Here is a 17,194-nt window from a genome sequence, read left to right as displayed (position 1 = left end):
TTGCTAAAATAGTAGTAAAGAGGAATTCTTATCTTGCTAAGTTCCCCCCTTGAATGACTATGCAACAACATCAGTTTTTTATCTGTTACTTGCAATACTGAAATAAATGGGAAGACGAATGAAAATACTAAGTTATCCATGATGTAAGTCAGTTGCATCTGAAATCCCTTGGAATTCAAAATCTTTTAATCATTTTTGCCATAATACAGAATAAATAATTAATTTCTGATCGGGACATAAAATGAATGAAATCCATGGCATCCATTTCTTTTCACACTAGCTGATGTAGCAAACGGGAAATCCTAATTGGTGTGAATATGCTCTAATTGCTCTTCACATTTCTAGAACTGACAATCCTACTCTGATGGTTGTATGACATTCTCAGCAATGAGGATGTAAACATCTGTTAGGCCCTTGTGGCATTTACTATGGTTATGTCATAAATGTATATGATGGGAATACTCCTTTAAGTCATAGGGTAATTTTTGCAGCACATAAATGTTCAAATATTGACTCTAGGTATTTTATCAGCAGTCCACACCTATGTATTATCTGTACTGAGAACTCCTGACCTTAAAGCAATATAGCAGGTTGCAATGATATTCTATGATATTGTGCAGTACCAAAAATCTGGAAGGTTGTAGGGTGTATCCACTAAGGCCAGGGCTACCAAGTGATTTTGGCCTTGACTCCCATTGTACAACCAAAGTTTGCCGGATTGCTTGTTAGTGAATGGAATCACATTGCCATCCCAATAATGCCTCAACCATGACTTTGAACATTGAACATTGCAGGATGAGTGGTATGAAAAAAACAATATATAATAATAGTAGTCACGTACAAAGTGTGCAGGTCAGATCGTGATTATCATACAGAGATCAGCGGCAATACATAACTGCGCTCATGTCTTCCTGGAGAAGTTCTCTGTCACAGGTCACTTTTACAGGGTAATTCCTGCTCACCAGTGCATGATGGGATTTGTAGTTTTGCTACATCTTTATCTTATAGCAGGTGGAAACCGGTGAATGAGATATCTCAGTTTACTCGAGTTTCTCTATAGCGTTCATCATCTGTGTGTTGTACATGACCTTTATGTTTCATCTCCATTTTAGGACTTTGTGGAGGGTAAACAGTTCATGGCTCTTCTGGATACAGCATTTCAGAAATTTACAGAACTACATAGCCAGTTATTGACCACAGATGACTATTGTAAGTAAATCAGACGTCTTGTGAAGTTTTACTATTTGTTATGTCTACAACGCAGCCTCTTCTTGCTTCATTATTATTCACTGTAATGTGATGGCAGCATCAGTGACGTGAATAGTAATGAAAATGTTGCTGAGGGATTCCCCATCTATCGTAAAGAGTTATTCTGCTCTATTTAACATTTTATTAAGTCTATCCAGAGTCTCAAATACTGGACCTTGTATATGAGAGGTAGGCATGCTATAGCTAGGGCTACATGGTGATTTTGGCCTTGACTCACGTTGCAAAACCAATGATCTCTGTGTAGCCCTGCGACTCCTTCACTGATGTTACTGAATGGAATCAAATCTCGGCTTGTCAAATATACCTGTGGAAACGCTGGCGATTTTAGCATAGGAGCAGAAAGTCCGCAGCGGAAAACTCTGCAAATATACAATGAAAAATGCTGTGGAAACAAACGTGATGCTTTTCCGCAGTATTTTTTTCTGCGGAGTTTCGCTACGTGGGGCCTTAGCCTAAAAGGGTTAAGAATGTAAAGAAGTAATATACTTTGTAGGTCTAGTAACTCGGTCTATTGAGAATGTTAGGGTGTTTGCTTCCAATACAGAAGGTCCTTGGTCTGACTATAACCTTAAATAGATGGGACATCTCTTTTGCAATTTCTAATCTATCTATTTAGCTATCTATCTGTGTGTTATTGTGTGTATATATATATATATATATATATATATACATACATATATATATATATATTATTTATATTTAACTAAGTCCATCGCAAAGCATAATAGGTAACATAGGCATACTTGCAGGGTGAAAGATTTTAATAATTTGATTTAGTCTGTGGGTTACCATTTGCACATTTTTCGTTATGGAGAAACCCTTTGGAAATAGTGAGGTTGACCATAATTTTGCCACCATCAATGTGAAAAAAAAGTTGCAGGACCCTAGTTCTATATAAAAAAAAAAAAAAAAAAAAAAAGAAGTTGCAATAAGTTTCCCGCCTCATGAATGAAAACTGCACAGCTAACACGCCTGAAGCTGGGGCAGCACCACCTGCTGGATCCACAGCACATTTGATTTACACCATTCTAGGCTCAACCTAATAAGAATGGTTGGCTTGTGTTTCCTGAAGAAATATTGATCACAATTCACCTAACCATAAATTGGTTAGTAGTGAGGAGCCTGATTCTCTGTCTCGACCATCCACCACATACTGATTACTTTCATACTGAGTATACTTGGAATCCAGAGGATCCCCGAGAAGAGACTAACCGGAACAGTCCTCACAATCCACCTAATATATGCACATGTAGTGGTTGTGACTGGTCGCAACCATATAAGATGAGCCCCAAACCACAATGGAACAGGGTTTATCGGGCTTTATGCATTATTACCTAACAGGTTCTGCACAGGGAGCGCTTTGTTCTGTGCATCTCTTTTTTATCCAGCAATTGTGAATGAAAACTTAAAGAAACAAAAAGGAAACCTGTGTAATGAGTGATGTGTGACCCTTAAATTACTCAGGATCTCAGACAATGCAATGTGGTCCCTGCCCAAAAACAAAAACTGATCTAAAAAATACCTGAAACAGGATACATCATATCATATCTCAAGCTTTCTGTATAAATAAACTTTGTGCTTGTATATGAAGCTTACAAAGGTCTCCAAGTAATAGATCTGTCATCAGGAAGCATATAAATGGATGATGCAGCGTAGGAGGGATAGTCACTGTAACTCACTACCTCTTATCCTTTTTATTTATGATCTAGCGGGTGACCCCGAAATCGCAAAACAATATGAAGCCATAGAATTAAAGTATAAGACATTTGTGTCATCGGCTCATGATGCTGAATCTACACTGGAACAAGTTCAGTCCAGCTGGAATCATTTTGAGAATAATATAAGCCTGATCACAGCTTGGCTGGATGAACAGCAGAGGATCGCACCGTCCAATGTAAGTTATTGCATATTCTAATCATCTAAATATACAGTGTTAAAGGGGCTCTGTCTGAAGGCGGCATAGGGTAGAGTAGGAGATGCTGAGCTTAGGAGTATATACAGTAGTTCTCTATACTGCCAGGTCTGATTAAAAAACCTGAGAGTCCTGCTTCCCCCCACTGACTCTTAGGCCGCCTCAGATTCCGGACCAAAAAAATGGTAGCTGCGACTGGATGCCAGTGCAGGTCTCTGGCATCCAGTTGCAGCACTCCGCTCCGAATTAGGCCCAAATGAATGAGCCTAGTCGGGAGGAGGGAGTGTCTTCAGGCAGATGTCGCGAGGTGAATCTGCCTGAAGAATGAGCATGTCGCTGCTTTTTTCCGGGAGCCGGAACAAACCGCTCCCGGACAAAATAACTGACCGGCTCCCATTGATTCAAAATGCCCCATGTGAACTCAGTCTTAGAAAAGTTTGTGAGTCTAGCATCCCCTACCCAATCTTAGTATAAGCCTGTAAATCTTGCTTTCTCTCCCCAAGACATAGCAGAGACTATAGGTCCTCTTAAAAGACAGAATGTTATAGGGACAGGTCTGTTGCATTATTAGCCCAAACAGGGCAAATACATATTTTGGCCTTTGGGTTTATCCTTGACCACCAAGGATAAAAGATATTGGACTTCCCTACATAATCCCACCACCTCAGTTTTCCCTCAACATTGTCTGATGGCCGCTGTGTAGAAGCCTGTTAGCCATTTTGTGGTGGGGGGCCCTTTATGAATATAGCAGGTACAATGCTGAGTGCATCATATATTTTAAGGTGCTATAAGACAAAACAGCCCAACATTGTTTTGTCCTATTTGAGCTAAAAAGTACATCTTGGCTGTCCCTATATAAAGCTGTGATAGGACATCATGCAGTGGTAAAAGATCTACTTTAAGGCTATGGTCACATTTCAGTCGGAGTATCCGTCTGGAGTCGCTGAAGGAGTGTCTGGGAAAAATCCCAGACGAAAAAGTCCTGCAAGCCTGACTTTTTTGTCAAGCGATGTCTGCTGAAAAATAATGGTCACCGGATAGACACCATTATAGTCAATGGGGTCCCTTGTGATCTATTGCTGTACTTTACATAGAAGGTTATGCAACTGACCATAATAATATAATAATAATAATAATAATACATTTTATAATATGAACTATTACACAGATATGAAGATAACACAAATCCACAACTGTATTTTTATAGACTACATACTGTAGATCAGGGGTCCTCAAACTTTTTAAACAGTGAGCCGGAGGCAGAGCAGGTCGCACAGACATCGGGAGCGGTGCCCTCCAATAGGTAAAGTGAAGTGCGCTCCATGGCCTGGCCCGAGCTCCCCAGGAGCTTCATTATAAACGCCTGCCGGCATTGCCAGCAGGGCCAGACAGAAGTGCTTGGCGGGCCGCATGTGGCCCTCGGGCCGCAGTTTGAGGACCCCTGCTGTAGATCATTGCCAGTGGTTTATAACAATGTACTGACACAACATCATTCCACTCCCAGGGGCGTAACTTGAGGGGGTACAGAGGGTGCAGTACACTGAGGCCCAGGAACCTTAGGGTGCCCATAAGCACTGGCATCAGTATTGAGATTGCAGTTTCCATCTGGCCCATAATCCAAGGAGACCCACAGATTACCCTAACCACACTAAGGTTGATTAAACTCCTTAGCACCCATAATCATCACGATCAAGAATTCACTATAGGGATGAGGTAGGGGGCCCCGGACAAAAGATTGCACTGGGACCCACAAGACTTTAGTTACGTCACTGCCCACTCCCAACCAATGCTTCCTAACAATATCCAATGGAGGTCATCCATCTACATACAACATTCTTTCCTCCAGTCACATAGTATGGTGAGGTACATCAAATCTATACAATAAGTGTTATCTGCTGTGTAAACAATGATACTTGTGGACTATTTTTGGATGATGTAATGTTTTTTCCATACAAAACCAGGTTCCCATGGAAATTCTGTCTAAATGGAAATCTGTGCACAAGTCGCTAAACCGGGACGGCAATTTCCTGATTGAGAGAACGTATGAGAAAACTGCTTCCAAGATATCCCAAAGGCTGAAATCATTGAACAGTCGCTGGACCAGATATGTACGGTTATGAAGAACTCTATGAGTGTGAAAATACAAGAGCAGAATAATGCTGATGTTAATTAGAGATGAGCGAACAGTGTTCTATCGAACACATGTTCGATCGGATATCAGGGTGTTCGCCATGTTCGAATCGAATCGAACACCGCGTGGTAAAGTGCGCCAAAATTCGATTCCCCTCCCACCTTCCCTGGCGCCTTTTTTGCACCAATAACAGCGCAGGGGAGGTGGGACAGGAACTACGACACCGGGGGCATTGAAAAAAATTGGAAAAAGTCATTGGCTGCCGAAATCAGGTGACCTCCATTTTAGACGAATAGTGGATTTCAAATCCGGGTCATATGAGAATGTGAACTTTGTGACTATGAGACAGGGATAGCTGTACAGGCAGGGATAGCTAGGGATAACCTTTATTTAGGGGGGAATGTTATTAAAAATAACTTTTTGGGGCTCTATCGGGTGTGTAATTGTGATTTTTGTGAGATAAACTTTTTCCCATAGGGATGCATTGGCCAGCGCTGATTGGCCGAATTCCGTACTCTGGCCAATCAGCGCTGGCCAATGCATTCTATTAGCTTGATGAAGCAGAGTGTGCACAAGGGTTCAAGCGCACCCTCGGCTCTGATGTAGCAGAGCCGAGGCTGCACAAGGGTTCAAGCGCACCCTCGGCTCTGATGTAGGAGAGCCGAGGGTGCACTTGAACCCTTGTGCACCCTCAGCTCTGCTACATCAGAGCCGAGGGTGCGCTTGAACCCTTGTGCACACTCTGCTTCATCAAGCTAATAGAATGCATTGGCCAGCGCTGATTGGCCAATGTATTCTATTAGCCTGATGAAGTAGAGCTGAATGTGTGTGCTAAGCACACACATTCAGCTCTACTTCATCGGGCTAATAGAATGCATTGGCCAGCGCTGATTGGCCAGAGTACGGAACTCGACCAATCAGCACTGGCTCTGCTGGAGGAGGCGGAGTCTAAGATCGCTCCACACCAGTCTCCATTCAGGTCCGACCTTAGACTCCGCCTCCTCCGGCAGAGCCAGCGCTGATTGGCCGAAGGCTGGCCAATGCATTCCTATGCGAATGCAGAGACTTAGCAGTGCTGAGTCAGTTTTGCTCAACTACACATCTGATGCACACTCGGCACTGCTACATCAGATGTAGCAATCTGATGTAGCAGAGCCGAGGGTGCACTAGAACCCCTGTGCAAACTCAGTTCACGCTAATAGAATGCATTGGCCAGCGCTGATTGGCCAATGCATTCTATTAGCCCGATGAAGTAGAGCTGAATGTGTGTGCTAAGCACACACATTCAGCACTGCTTCATCACGCCAATACAATGCATTAGCCAGTGCTGATTGGCCAGAGTACGGAATTCGGCCAATCAGCGCTGGCTCTGCTGGAGGAGGCGGAGTCTAAGGTCGGACCTGAATGGAGACTGGTGTGGAGCGATCTTAGACTCCGCCTCCTCCAGCAGAGCCAGCGCTGATTGGCCGAATTCCGTACTCTGGCCAATCAGCACTGGCTAATGCATTGTATTGGCGTGATGAAGCAGTGCTGAATGTGTGTGCTTAGCACACACATTCAGCTCTACTTCATCGGGCTAATAGAATGCATTGGCCAGCGCTGATTGGCCGAATTCCGTACTCTGGCCAATCAGCACTGGCTAATGCATTGTATTGGCGTGATGAAGCAGTGCTGAATGTGTGTGCTTAGCACACACATTCAGCTCTACTTCATCAGGCTAATAGAATGCATTGGCCAATCAGCGCTGGCCAATGCATTCTATTAGCATGAACTGAGTTTGCACAGGGGTTCTAGTGCACCCTCGGCTCTGCTACATCAGATTGCTACATCTGATGTAGCAGTGCCGAGTGTGCATCAGATGTGTAGTTGAGCAAAACTGACTCAGCACTGCTAAGTCTCTGCATTCGCATAGGAATGCATTGGCCAGCCTTCGGCCAATCAGCGCTGGCTCTGCCGGAGGAGGCGGAGTCTAAGGTCGGACCTGAATGGAGACTGGTGTGGAGCGATCTTAGACTCCGCCTCCTCCAGCAGAGCCAGCGCTGATTGGTCGAGTTCCGTACTCTGGCCAATCAGCACTGGCCAATGCATTTCTATGGGGAAAAGTTAGCTTGCGAAAATCGCAAACTGACAGGGATTTCCATGAAATAAAGTGACTTTTATGCCCCCAGACATGCCTCCCCTGCTGTCCCAGTGTCATTCCAGGGTGTTGGTATCATTTCCTGGGGTGTCATAGTGGACTTGGTGACCCTCCAGACACGAATTTGGGTTTCCCCCTTAACGAGTTTATGTTCCCCATAGACTATAATGGGGTTCGAAACCCATTCGAACACTCGAACAGTGAGCGGCTGTTCGAATCGAATTTCGAACCTCGAACATTTTAGTGTTCGCTCATCTCTAATGTTAATATTATTATATTATTATTGTAGTTCACCAAAAAGTATTAAAGTAAGAGATGCAGATTAAGACTAAGGTCCCACGTTGGGGAAACACAGCTTTTTTTGTTACAGATTTTGTTGCGTTTTTTGAGACAAAGCCAGGAGTGGATTGACTGAAAGGTAGAAGTATAAGTTCTTCCTTTATGTATCTCATTCCTTTTGTAGCCATTCTTGACTTTGGCTCAAAAAACCGCAACAAACTCTGCAACCAAAAAAGCTGTGGGGCTTTAGCCTAAAGGAGGTGTCAGGCTTACTCTAATGGATGGAGTTTGATGAAATAGATGTAGGCCATATAAGAGTTTGACCAATATGTGTCAGACATGTATGGCCAGCTAAAGATGACACTACTTCTACATAAAGATCACATTCAGTAGTATTATCTCCACTTTTGCATATTGATAGCCCAGTATATATATTCCATAGTATATGGTTATAGTATATTGTAATAGACTGACTGGTTGTCCCAAAGTGTTCTGCATGCATTTTCCGTCTTTCCATTCATTTAGCTTTTTTTTCAGGTGAAACAGTATAAGGAACAGAAGGCGGTTGGTAATGGCAGCCCTATAGAAGAAGAGTTGGGTGTTGACTTTACTGAAGGAGCTTCCAAGACAGAATCAGATATTTCTGCTCACTCACTGAGCTTATATATTCAGAGTTTACAGGTCAGCCAACATCTATCTCCTCTTATCATTTGTTATAGGTATAGAGCCCATACGCATTTTAGATATATTGAGAAATAAAAATCCCTAAAAGCGTATATTTATCTGAGGCTATAGATGATGCTTTGACTCATGAGTGCTGGTATAATAAGACCTAACAGACTTTTACAGGAAAGGATTTGCTAGTACTTCTTATGTTATGATGCTCTCTTATTATAGAGGAATGGAGAAGATGCCAAAGCAATAGAAATGTACTCAGAGATCCTCAGCCACCTTGAAGCAGCGGAGAAAGTCATTGAGGCTGCGGACAGCTGGTCTGGGAAGGCTGAGCTGCTTCTTAGTGACCTTGATCAAAAGGAGAACACACAGAAGCCTTTAAGTGTAGACATTCAGGTAAGATATTGCAGTTATCTGATGGAGTACTTGTTTCAGAAGATATCTAGAGAAATTAAAGCGAACCTTCTGTTTTACTATAACATGGGCGATATATAGTTAAAATAATTGGTGCCCTCCTTTTTTCTTCACCCCTCTGCATTCCTCTATAGACTACCCTATGCAAACTGGCCCAGATTTAGCTAGACAGTGTAAATACACTAGGTTTATATCAGTGGCTAATGGTGGATGATACATCTGGTGTCTATCTAGACTGTCTAGCCTAAATTTATATCACCAGACAGAATTTTCTGACACAATTTTGACAAATTTAAGCCACGACCCTTTTCTAAGAACCTATTCCCATATGTCTGGCAAGTCTAAAATGTGAGCAAACAAAGATGCGCACATTGTGCCAGTGTGTAGTCTTAACCACGATAATAAATCTGGGCCACTGTATTACACTGGTCTAAGGCACTCTCACCAGATCTCAGTTTTGCCAGCACTACCCAAATGACCGTCACACAAGTGGAGAGAATGTGTAAGCTGTGTAGATGGTATCATGAACCAATGAGTGCTGTCAATAAGCAATGTTAGTCTGTTCATGCAATGCAGAATTGATGGGGTGGGGTTAGACATACACTAGAGGGCCCCTTTAAGGTGCTCTGCATTTACACTATGTACATCATTTATGGTGTTAATCGGCATGTCATTATTAATAGAGATGAGCGAACAGTGTTCTATCGAACACATGTTCGATCGGATATCAGGGTGTTCGCCATGTTCGAATCGAATCGAACACCACGTGGTAAAGTGCGCCAAAATTCGATTCCCCTCCCACCTTCCCTGGCGCCTTTTTTGCACCAATAACAGCGCAGGGGAGGTGGGACAGGAACTACGACACTGGGGGCATTGAAAAAAATTGGAAAAAGTCATTGGCTGCCGAAATCAGGTGACCTCCATTTTAGACGAATAGTGGATTTCAAATCCGGGTCATATGAGAATGTGAACTTTGTGACTATGAGACAGGGATAGCTGTACAGGCAGGGATAGCTAGGGATAACCTTTATTTAGGGGGGAATGTTATTAAAAATAACTTTTTGGGGCTCTATCGGGTGTGTAATTGTGATTTTTGTGAGATAAACTTTTTCCCATAGGGATGCATTGGCCAGCGCTGATTGGCCGAATTCCGTACTCTGGCCAATCAGTGCTGGCCAATGCATTCTATTAGCTTGATGAAGCAGAGTGTGCACAAGGGTTCAAGCGCACCCTCGGCTCTGATGTAGCAGAGCCGAGGCTGCACAAGGGTTCAAGCGCACCCTCGGCTCTGATGTAGGAGAGCCGAGGGTGCACTTGAACCCTTGTGCACCCTCAGCTCTGCTACATCAGAGCCGAGGGTGCGCTTGAACCCTTGTGCACACTCTGCTTCATCAAGCTAATAGAATGCATTGGCCAGCGCTGATTGGCCAATGTATTCTATTAGCCTGATGAAGTAGAGCTGAATGTGTGTGCTAAGCACACACATTCAGCTCTACTTCATCGGGCTAATAGAATGCATTGGCCAGCGCTGATTGGCCAGAGTACGGAACTCGACCAATCAGCGCTGGCTCTGCTGGAGGAGGCGGAGTCTAAGATCGCTCCACACCAGTCTCCATTCAGGTCCGACCTTAGACTCCGCCTCCTCCGGCAGAGCCAGCGCTGATTGGCCGAAGGCTGGCCAATGCATTCCTATGCGAATGCAGAGACTTAGCAGTGCTGAGTCAGTTTTGCTCAACTACACATCTGATGCACACTCGGCACTGCTACATCAGATGTAGCAATCTGATGTAGCAGAGCCGAGGGTGCACTAGAACCCCTGTGCAAACTCAGTTCACGCTAATAGAATGCATTGGCCAGCGCTGATTGGCCAATGCATTCTATTAGCCCGATGAAGTAGAGCTGAATGTGTGTGCTAAGCACACACATTCAGCACTGCTTCATCACGCCAATACAATGCATTAGCCAGTGCTGATTGGCCAGAGTACGGAATTCGGCCAATCAGCGCTGGCTCTGCTGGAGGAGGCGGAGTCTAAGGTCGGACCTGAATGGAGACTGGTGTGGAGCGATCTTAGACTCCGCCTCCTCCAGCAGAGCCAGCGCTGATTGGTCGAGTTCCGTACTCTGGCCAATCAGCGCTGGCCAATGCATTCTATTAGCCCGATGAAGTAGAGCTGAATGTGTGTGCTTAGCACACACATTCAGCTCTACTTCATCAGGCTAATAGAATACATTGGCCAATCAGCGCTGGCCAATGCATTCTATTAGCTTGATGAAGCAGAGTGTGCACAAGGGTTCAAGCGCACCCTCGGCTCTGATGTAGCAGAGCCGAGGCTGCACAAGGGTTCAAGTGCACCCTCGGCTCTCCTACATCAGAGCCGAGGGTGCGCTTGAACCCTTGTGCAGCCTCGGCTCTGCTACATCAGAGCCGAGGGTGCGCTTGAACCCTTGTGCACACTCTGCTTCATCAAGCTAATAGAATGCATTGGCCAGCGCTGATTGGCCAATGTATTCTATTAGCCTGATGAAGTAGAGCTGAATGTGTGTGCTAAGCACACACATTCAGCTCTACTTCATCGGGCTAATAGAATGCATTGGCCAGCACTGATTGGCCAGAGTACGGAATTCGGCCAATCAGCGCTGGCCAATGCATTCTATTAGCCCGATGAAGTAGAGCTGAATGTGTGTGCTAAGCACACACATTCAGCACTGCTTCATCACGCCAATACAATGCATTAGCCAGTGCTGATTGGCCAGAGTACGGAATTCGGCCAATCAGCGCTGGCACTGCTGGAGGAGGCGGAGTCTAAGATCGCTCCACACCAGTCTCCATTCAGGTCCGACCTTAGACTCCGCCTCCTCCAGCAGAGCCAGCGCTGATTGGCCGAATTCCGTACTCTGGCCAATCAGCACTGGCTAATGCATTGTATTGGCTTGATGAAGCAGTGCTGAATGTGTGTGCTTAGCACACACATTCAGCTCTACTTCATCGGGCTAATAGAATGCATTGGCCAGCGCTGATTGGCCGAATTCCGTACTCTGGCCAATCAGCACTGGCTAATGCATTGTATTGGCTTGATGAAGCAGTGCTGAATGTGTGTGCTTAGCACACACATTCAGCTCTACTTCATCGGGCTAATAGAATGCATTGGCCAGCGCTGATTGGCCGAATTCCGTACTCTGGCCAATCAGCACTGGCTAATGCATTGTATTGGCTTGATGAAGCAGTGCTGAATGTGTGTGCTTAGCACACACATTCAGCTCTACTTCATCGGGCTAATAGAATGCATTGGCCAATCAGCGCTGGCCAATGCATTCTATTAGCGTGAACTGAGTTTGCACAGGGGTTCTAGTGCACCCTCGGCTCTGCTACATCAGATTGCTACATCTGATGTAGCAGTGCCGAGTGTGCATCAGATGTGTAGTTGAGCAAAACTGACTCAGCACTGCTAAGTCTGCATTCGCATAGGAATGCATTGGCCAGCCTTCGGCCAATCAGCGCTGGCTCTGCCGGAGGAGGCGGAGTCTAAGGTCGGACCTGAATGGAGACTGGTGTGGAGCGATCTTAGACTCCGCCTCCTCCAGCAGAGCCAGCGCTGATTGGCCGAATTCCGTACTCTGGCCAATCAGCACTGGCTAATGCATTGTATTGGCTTGATGAAGCAGTGCTGAATGTGTGTGCTTAGCACACACATTCAGCTCTACTTCATCGGGCTAATAGAATGCATTGGCCAGCGCTGATTGGCCGAATTCCGTACTCTGGCCAATCAGCACTGGCTAATGCATTGTATTGGCTTGATGAAGCAGTGCTGAATGTGTGTGCTTAGCACACACATTCAGCTCTACTTCATCGGGCTAATAGAATGCATTGGCCAATCAGCGCTGGCCAATGCATTCTATTAGCGTGAACTGAGTTTGCACAGGGGTTCTAGTGCACCCTCGGCTCTGCTACATCAGATTGCTACATCTGATGTAGCAGTGCCGAGTGTGCATCAGATGTGTAGTTGAGCAAAACTGACTCAGCACTGCTAAGTCTGCATTCGCATAGGAATGCATTGGCCAGCCTTCGGCCAATCAGCGCTGGCTCTGCCGGAGGAGGCGGAGTCTAAGGTCGGACCTGAATGGAGACTGGTGTGGAGCTATCTTAGACTCCGCCTCCTCCAGCAGAGCCAGCGCTGATTGGCCAGAGTACGGAACTCGACCAATCAGCACTGGCCAATGCATTTCTATGGGGAAAAGTTAGCTTGCGAAAATCGCAAACTGACAGGGATTTCCATGAAATAAAGTGACTTTTATGCCCCCAGACATGCTTCCCCTGCTGTCCCAGTGTCATTCCAGGGTGTTGGTATCATTTCCTGGGGTGTCATAGTGGACTTGGTGACCCTCCAGACACGAATTTGGGTTTCCCCCTTAACGAGTTTATGTTCCCCATAGACTATAATGGGGTTCGAAACCCATTCGAACACTCGAACAGTGAGCGGCTGTTCGAATCGAATTTCGAACCTCGAACATTTTAGTGTTCGCTCATCTCTAATTATTAATCATCCGGCAAATATTTTGGTCTGTTATTCTTATACAATGCTCATATTGTGTCTACAGGATCTCTATGACAATGGAATTTCTTGCCAAGAGCAGCTAGAGAAGACAGAGGTGAACTTGCAAGCGCTGACACATCTTCTCTACAGTCATGAGGATTTACAACGCTTTAACTTAGACAGATGGAGGCATCACATTGTCAGCACCCGCGAGAGAGTTCAGGTAGTTATGTCATTCACCTCTATTGAAAGTCTATTGAATGGTACAGGGAGTGAATGTAGAAAATAAATCAGTCTCTGCAGTTGCAATACCAGGCACAGCCAAAGGACAAAAGGGGAAGCTGTTTTTGGGGGAAAAATGCTGACCTACTTTTCTAACTAAAGGAGTCATGGATATTATAGAGGTTGGTCCCCCTCTATTAACCAGATAGAACAGTTTGCTAAAAACATGTGTTTTCTTGCTCTTGTCAGTTTGCCAAGTCACATTTTTCATGGTTGGCCAGTTATGTGAATGGCTACCATGCTGTTCTACTTTACCCCTGCAGTGGCTGTGGCATGTTAAAAGTATGGCTAACCACAGTGTCCCCTAACTACGTCATCTGTCCTCTTGTAGTTGTAGATGATACTTACAATGTGTACCGATCTCAGGCCTGGTTCACATCTGCGTTTGGGGAGTCCGCTTGGGGACCCTTGGACGGAATGTTGAACATATTAAAATTGATGAGCAATGAAACCACATGGACCCCATAGACTGTAATGGAGTCAGTTTGTTTTCCGCACGGTGTCCGCATGAGTCATGCAGAGAGGAAAGTAGTTCTTGAGAAGACACTGTGCGGAAAACACATGGACCCCATTATAGTCTATGGAGTCAGTTGTGCTTTCTTTGCTCACCGCTTTTTAATAAGTTTGGTATTCTGTTCTGGGGGGTCCCTAAATGGACTCTCCGAACGGAAGAGCGAACGCAGCTTTGAACCAGGCTTCATACTTCCCACAGCTGAGGGTGTGTTAGAATTGTATCCTTTCTAGGTTTTCTTCTGTCAGTTAAATATATCAGCAGCAGAAATTCCTTTCTTGTCCTGTTTGTTAGGGTCCATTCACACGGAGTAACGTGCCGTGTGACCTGGCGTGTATACGGCGTGTGAGATTTTGAGCGCTGTAAAAGCTCCCATTGATTTCAATGGGAGCCTGGATTGTATACGTCGCGTTATTTTGCGGCCGTGATTTTGCGCCGCAAAATAACGCCACGTATACGATCCAGGCTCCCATTGAAATCAATGGGAGCTTTTACGGCGTTCAAAATCTCACACGCCGTATACGTGCTAGGTCACGCGGCACGTTACTCCATGTGAATGGACCCTTACAGAGTATCAGTGTTGGTAAAGGGGGGTCCGGGCTGTTTAGTTGTCAGAGGATTAGCTTGATTGACCCAATAGGAGATGGGCAGAACAGGAACTCATGCAATAATGCAGCAGGGAGCAAACCTGAATGAATGAATGAATTGCTGACCCTGACATCAATAATCCCACTATTTTAGGATCTTGTCTCCAGAGTGAGTTTGGTCCTGCACCCCCCAGAGCAAAGTTTGTCTGAAGAAGACATAAAAAGAAACTTTGAAAGTTCAAAGAGCAACTTGGAAACCTATATAACAAAAGCACTGAGCCTGCTGGGACAGAAAATAACCCCAGAAGAGTTCATCTCACAGTATGAGGTTTGTGTTGTCCTCATTGTGGCCTCCTGCTTATTTATGTTGCTACAATTTATGTCTGAAGGTTCATTTTTATATGACTCGGTAACAATATTAGAAGCATAAATCTCATTGCACTGCTAATGCTAGGCATACTCAAGATGCCTAACCTTGTTATAAGAATGTCATTAAATTGAACATTTCCTCTTAAATCACATTAAAGATTATGACCTACCAGTCATGCTTGGGGATAAATGACATAACTTTTTCCACGCTGGTGGTTTAGTTACTTGTGGTTTTTAATTCTCTCCTTGATGTAGTAAAAATCAATGCACTGACTTGGAGATTGAGTTTGTGGTGGGCTTGTGTTATACAAAGTTACCAGTCTGAACAAGCAGATCTGCAGTTAAAAACATGGGGAAGGGATATGTCAGAACTCTGAAGGCTTGTTCACATGGGCACAGAGGGGGCGGATTATAGCGCTTAATCCATGTCATAATCCGCCCCCTCACAATGGTGGTCTATGGAGACCGCTAACGATCTTTTTTCATTAAGGCGTCCTGCCTCACAGCAGCACCCTCCAGACTAGGCCCATTCATTTTGGGCCTACTCCGAAGCAGGAAGCTGCGACTGACAGTCGCGGCAGGCATATTTTGGTCACGATTTTTGTCACGGAGGTAATGGCACTGATGCCCTCTGTGCTATTACCAAATGAAAATCGAAATATTGCTGCAGTGGAAAGGTGTTAAAGACACTCGTAACATTTGTACGTTTCCCACCACAAATGAGACCTTTGGTTGTTTCTAAATATGCATATATTGGGAATTTCAGGTTATTGCGCAGGTTATCAGTAACAATACACTGAGGTAATGTCTATTTAGGATCTTATAAATGACATCAAATTTAGATGATCAGTGTTTCTGGTTCTTTACCTGAATGTTTGGCTTACCATATGTGCAATGTACTTGTGAACCATGTCTATGATAAAGGTTATATATTTACCCCTTGCTAGACTTCCCTCAGCAAATTTGGAAGTCAAGACCTGGAACATTTTCTGAAAGCTACCGATCACATGAAGAATATTTCACAATCTACTAAAGAGAAGTCACTAGTGGAAGACGTGAGCGCCGATGTCAGAAATAGGTGGAAGGTAATAAAGAACATTGGTATTTGAGAAGACAATAAGAAACCATGGCCTAGATTTACTATTGTGGTTAGGAATAGACTCCCTCTGCAGTTTTATGATTTGTGTGTATATACTATTTCAGAATATCCATGATGAGTTGGAGACTTATGTCAGTGAATTGAAGATGCATATAGGCAAGAAGAAATTTGACAAATTGATTTGCAAACTGGATAAGCAAATTTTAAAGGAGAAGAACAATACTGGGGTGGACACAGAGGAGCTGCTCAGAGAACATGAGGTAATCTTATAGTATTTTTTACTATTATATCATGGAGGAGGTAATTTTGCCGTGAACCCCCAGATCATACAGTTTGCTGGGCTGTACTAAACCTGCCCATTGACTTTTTTTAGTAATTCTGTTTCAACTAAAGTCTGTAGCTCAATGTGACATGCACACAGAAACCTGCAGGGGAGCCACAGCAAAAACCACCCAATTTTGCCAATTTTACAGCGTACGGCTTTAGTCTTGTGAATCACTTGTGCTTCAATTCATTTGCTGTTGTAGGTTTTCACTAGACAAAGAATTACCAGTACTTTTTCTAGTACAATTACATTTTATTATACATTGTAAAACAGATGCAATTCTATTTTCCTGTTTATTATGGTTTATCTACAAGATGAAGTGTTGGGCAATGGGTCTAAATCCCACTGGGGTCAATATCAAATGTTATTTCTGTTAAGTACTCCGTTTTTGTCTGACACTTTCTAAGCCACTCATACACATAAGGCAGGTCTTACACGACCATATTAAATGTACGGTCCGCAAGTTGCTGATCGGCAACATAGGCTCCGCAGATGTCCGTGTCCTGCCGCACTCGCCCATAGAGTTCTATGGGCGAGTCCGTGCAGTGCCACAATTCACAGCCATTACGGACATGTTCTATAAATTGCGGACCACGGTTGCGGCCCGGCCACACCACAGTTAAAATATCCAGTGGTGTAAGAGGCCACATTGAATATAATGTGTCCGCAAAT

At 44.4% G+C, this 17,194-nt stretch overlaps 1 protein-coding gene across 2 annotated transcripts in view; it reads left to right on the top strand.

The window, feature by feature from the left end:
* Nucleotides 1–17,194, top strand: part of SYNE2 (spectrin repeat containing nuclear envelope protein 2) — a 232,528-nt gene that overhangs the window by 53,523 nt on the left and 161,811 nt on the right. For both annotated transcript variants that reach the window (XM_075282716.1, XM_075282715.1), the window contains exons 15-23: nucleotides 1,113–1,209; nucleotides 2,979–3,163; nucleotides 5,143–5,289; nucleotides 8,266–8,409; nucleotides 8,626–8,799; nucleotides 13,414–13,572; nucleotides 14,884–15,057; nucleotides 16,046–16,183; nucleotides 16,302–16,457. In XM_075282716.1, coding sequence (XP_075138817.1) covers nucleotides 1,113–1,209; nucleotides 2,979–3,163; nucleotides 5,143–5,289; nucleotides 8,266–8,409; nucleotides 8,626–8,799; nucleotides 13,414–13,572; nucleotides 14,884–15,057; nucleotides 16,046–16,183; nucleotides 16,302–16,457 — 1,374 coding nt within the window. The remainder of the gene's footprint in view (nucleotides 1–1,112; nucleotides 1,210–2,978; nucleotides 3,164–5,142; nucleotides 5,290–8,265; nucleotides 8,410–8,625; nucleotides 8,800–13,413; nucleotides 13,573–14,883; nucleotides 15,058–16,045; nucleotides 16,184–16,301; nucleotides 16,458–17,194) is intronic.

The sequence above is a fragment of the Leptodactylus fuscus genome, chromosome 7 (genome assembly GCF_031893055.1).
Source record: "Leptodactylus fuscus isolate aLepFus1 chromosome 7, aLepFus1.hap2, whole genome shotgun sequence".
In the NCBI taxonomy this organism is placed as follows: Eukaryota; Metazoa; Chordata; class Amphibia; order Anura; family Leptodactylidae; genus Leptodactylus; species Leptodactylus fuscus.
This window is presented reverse-complemented; position numbering and strand designations above follow the sequence as displayed.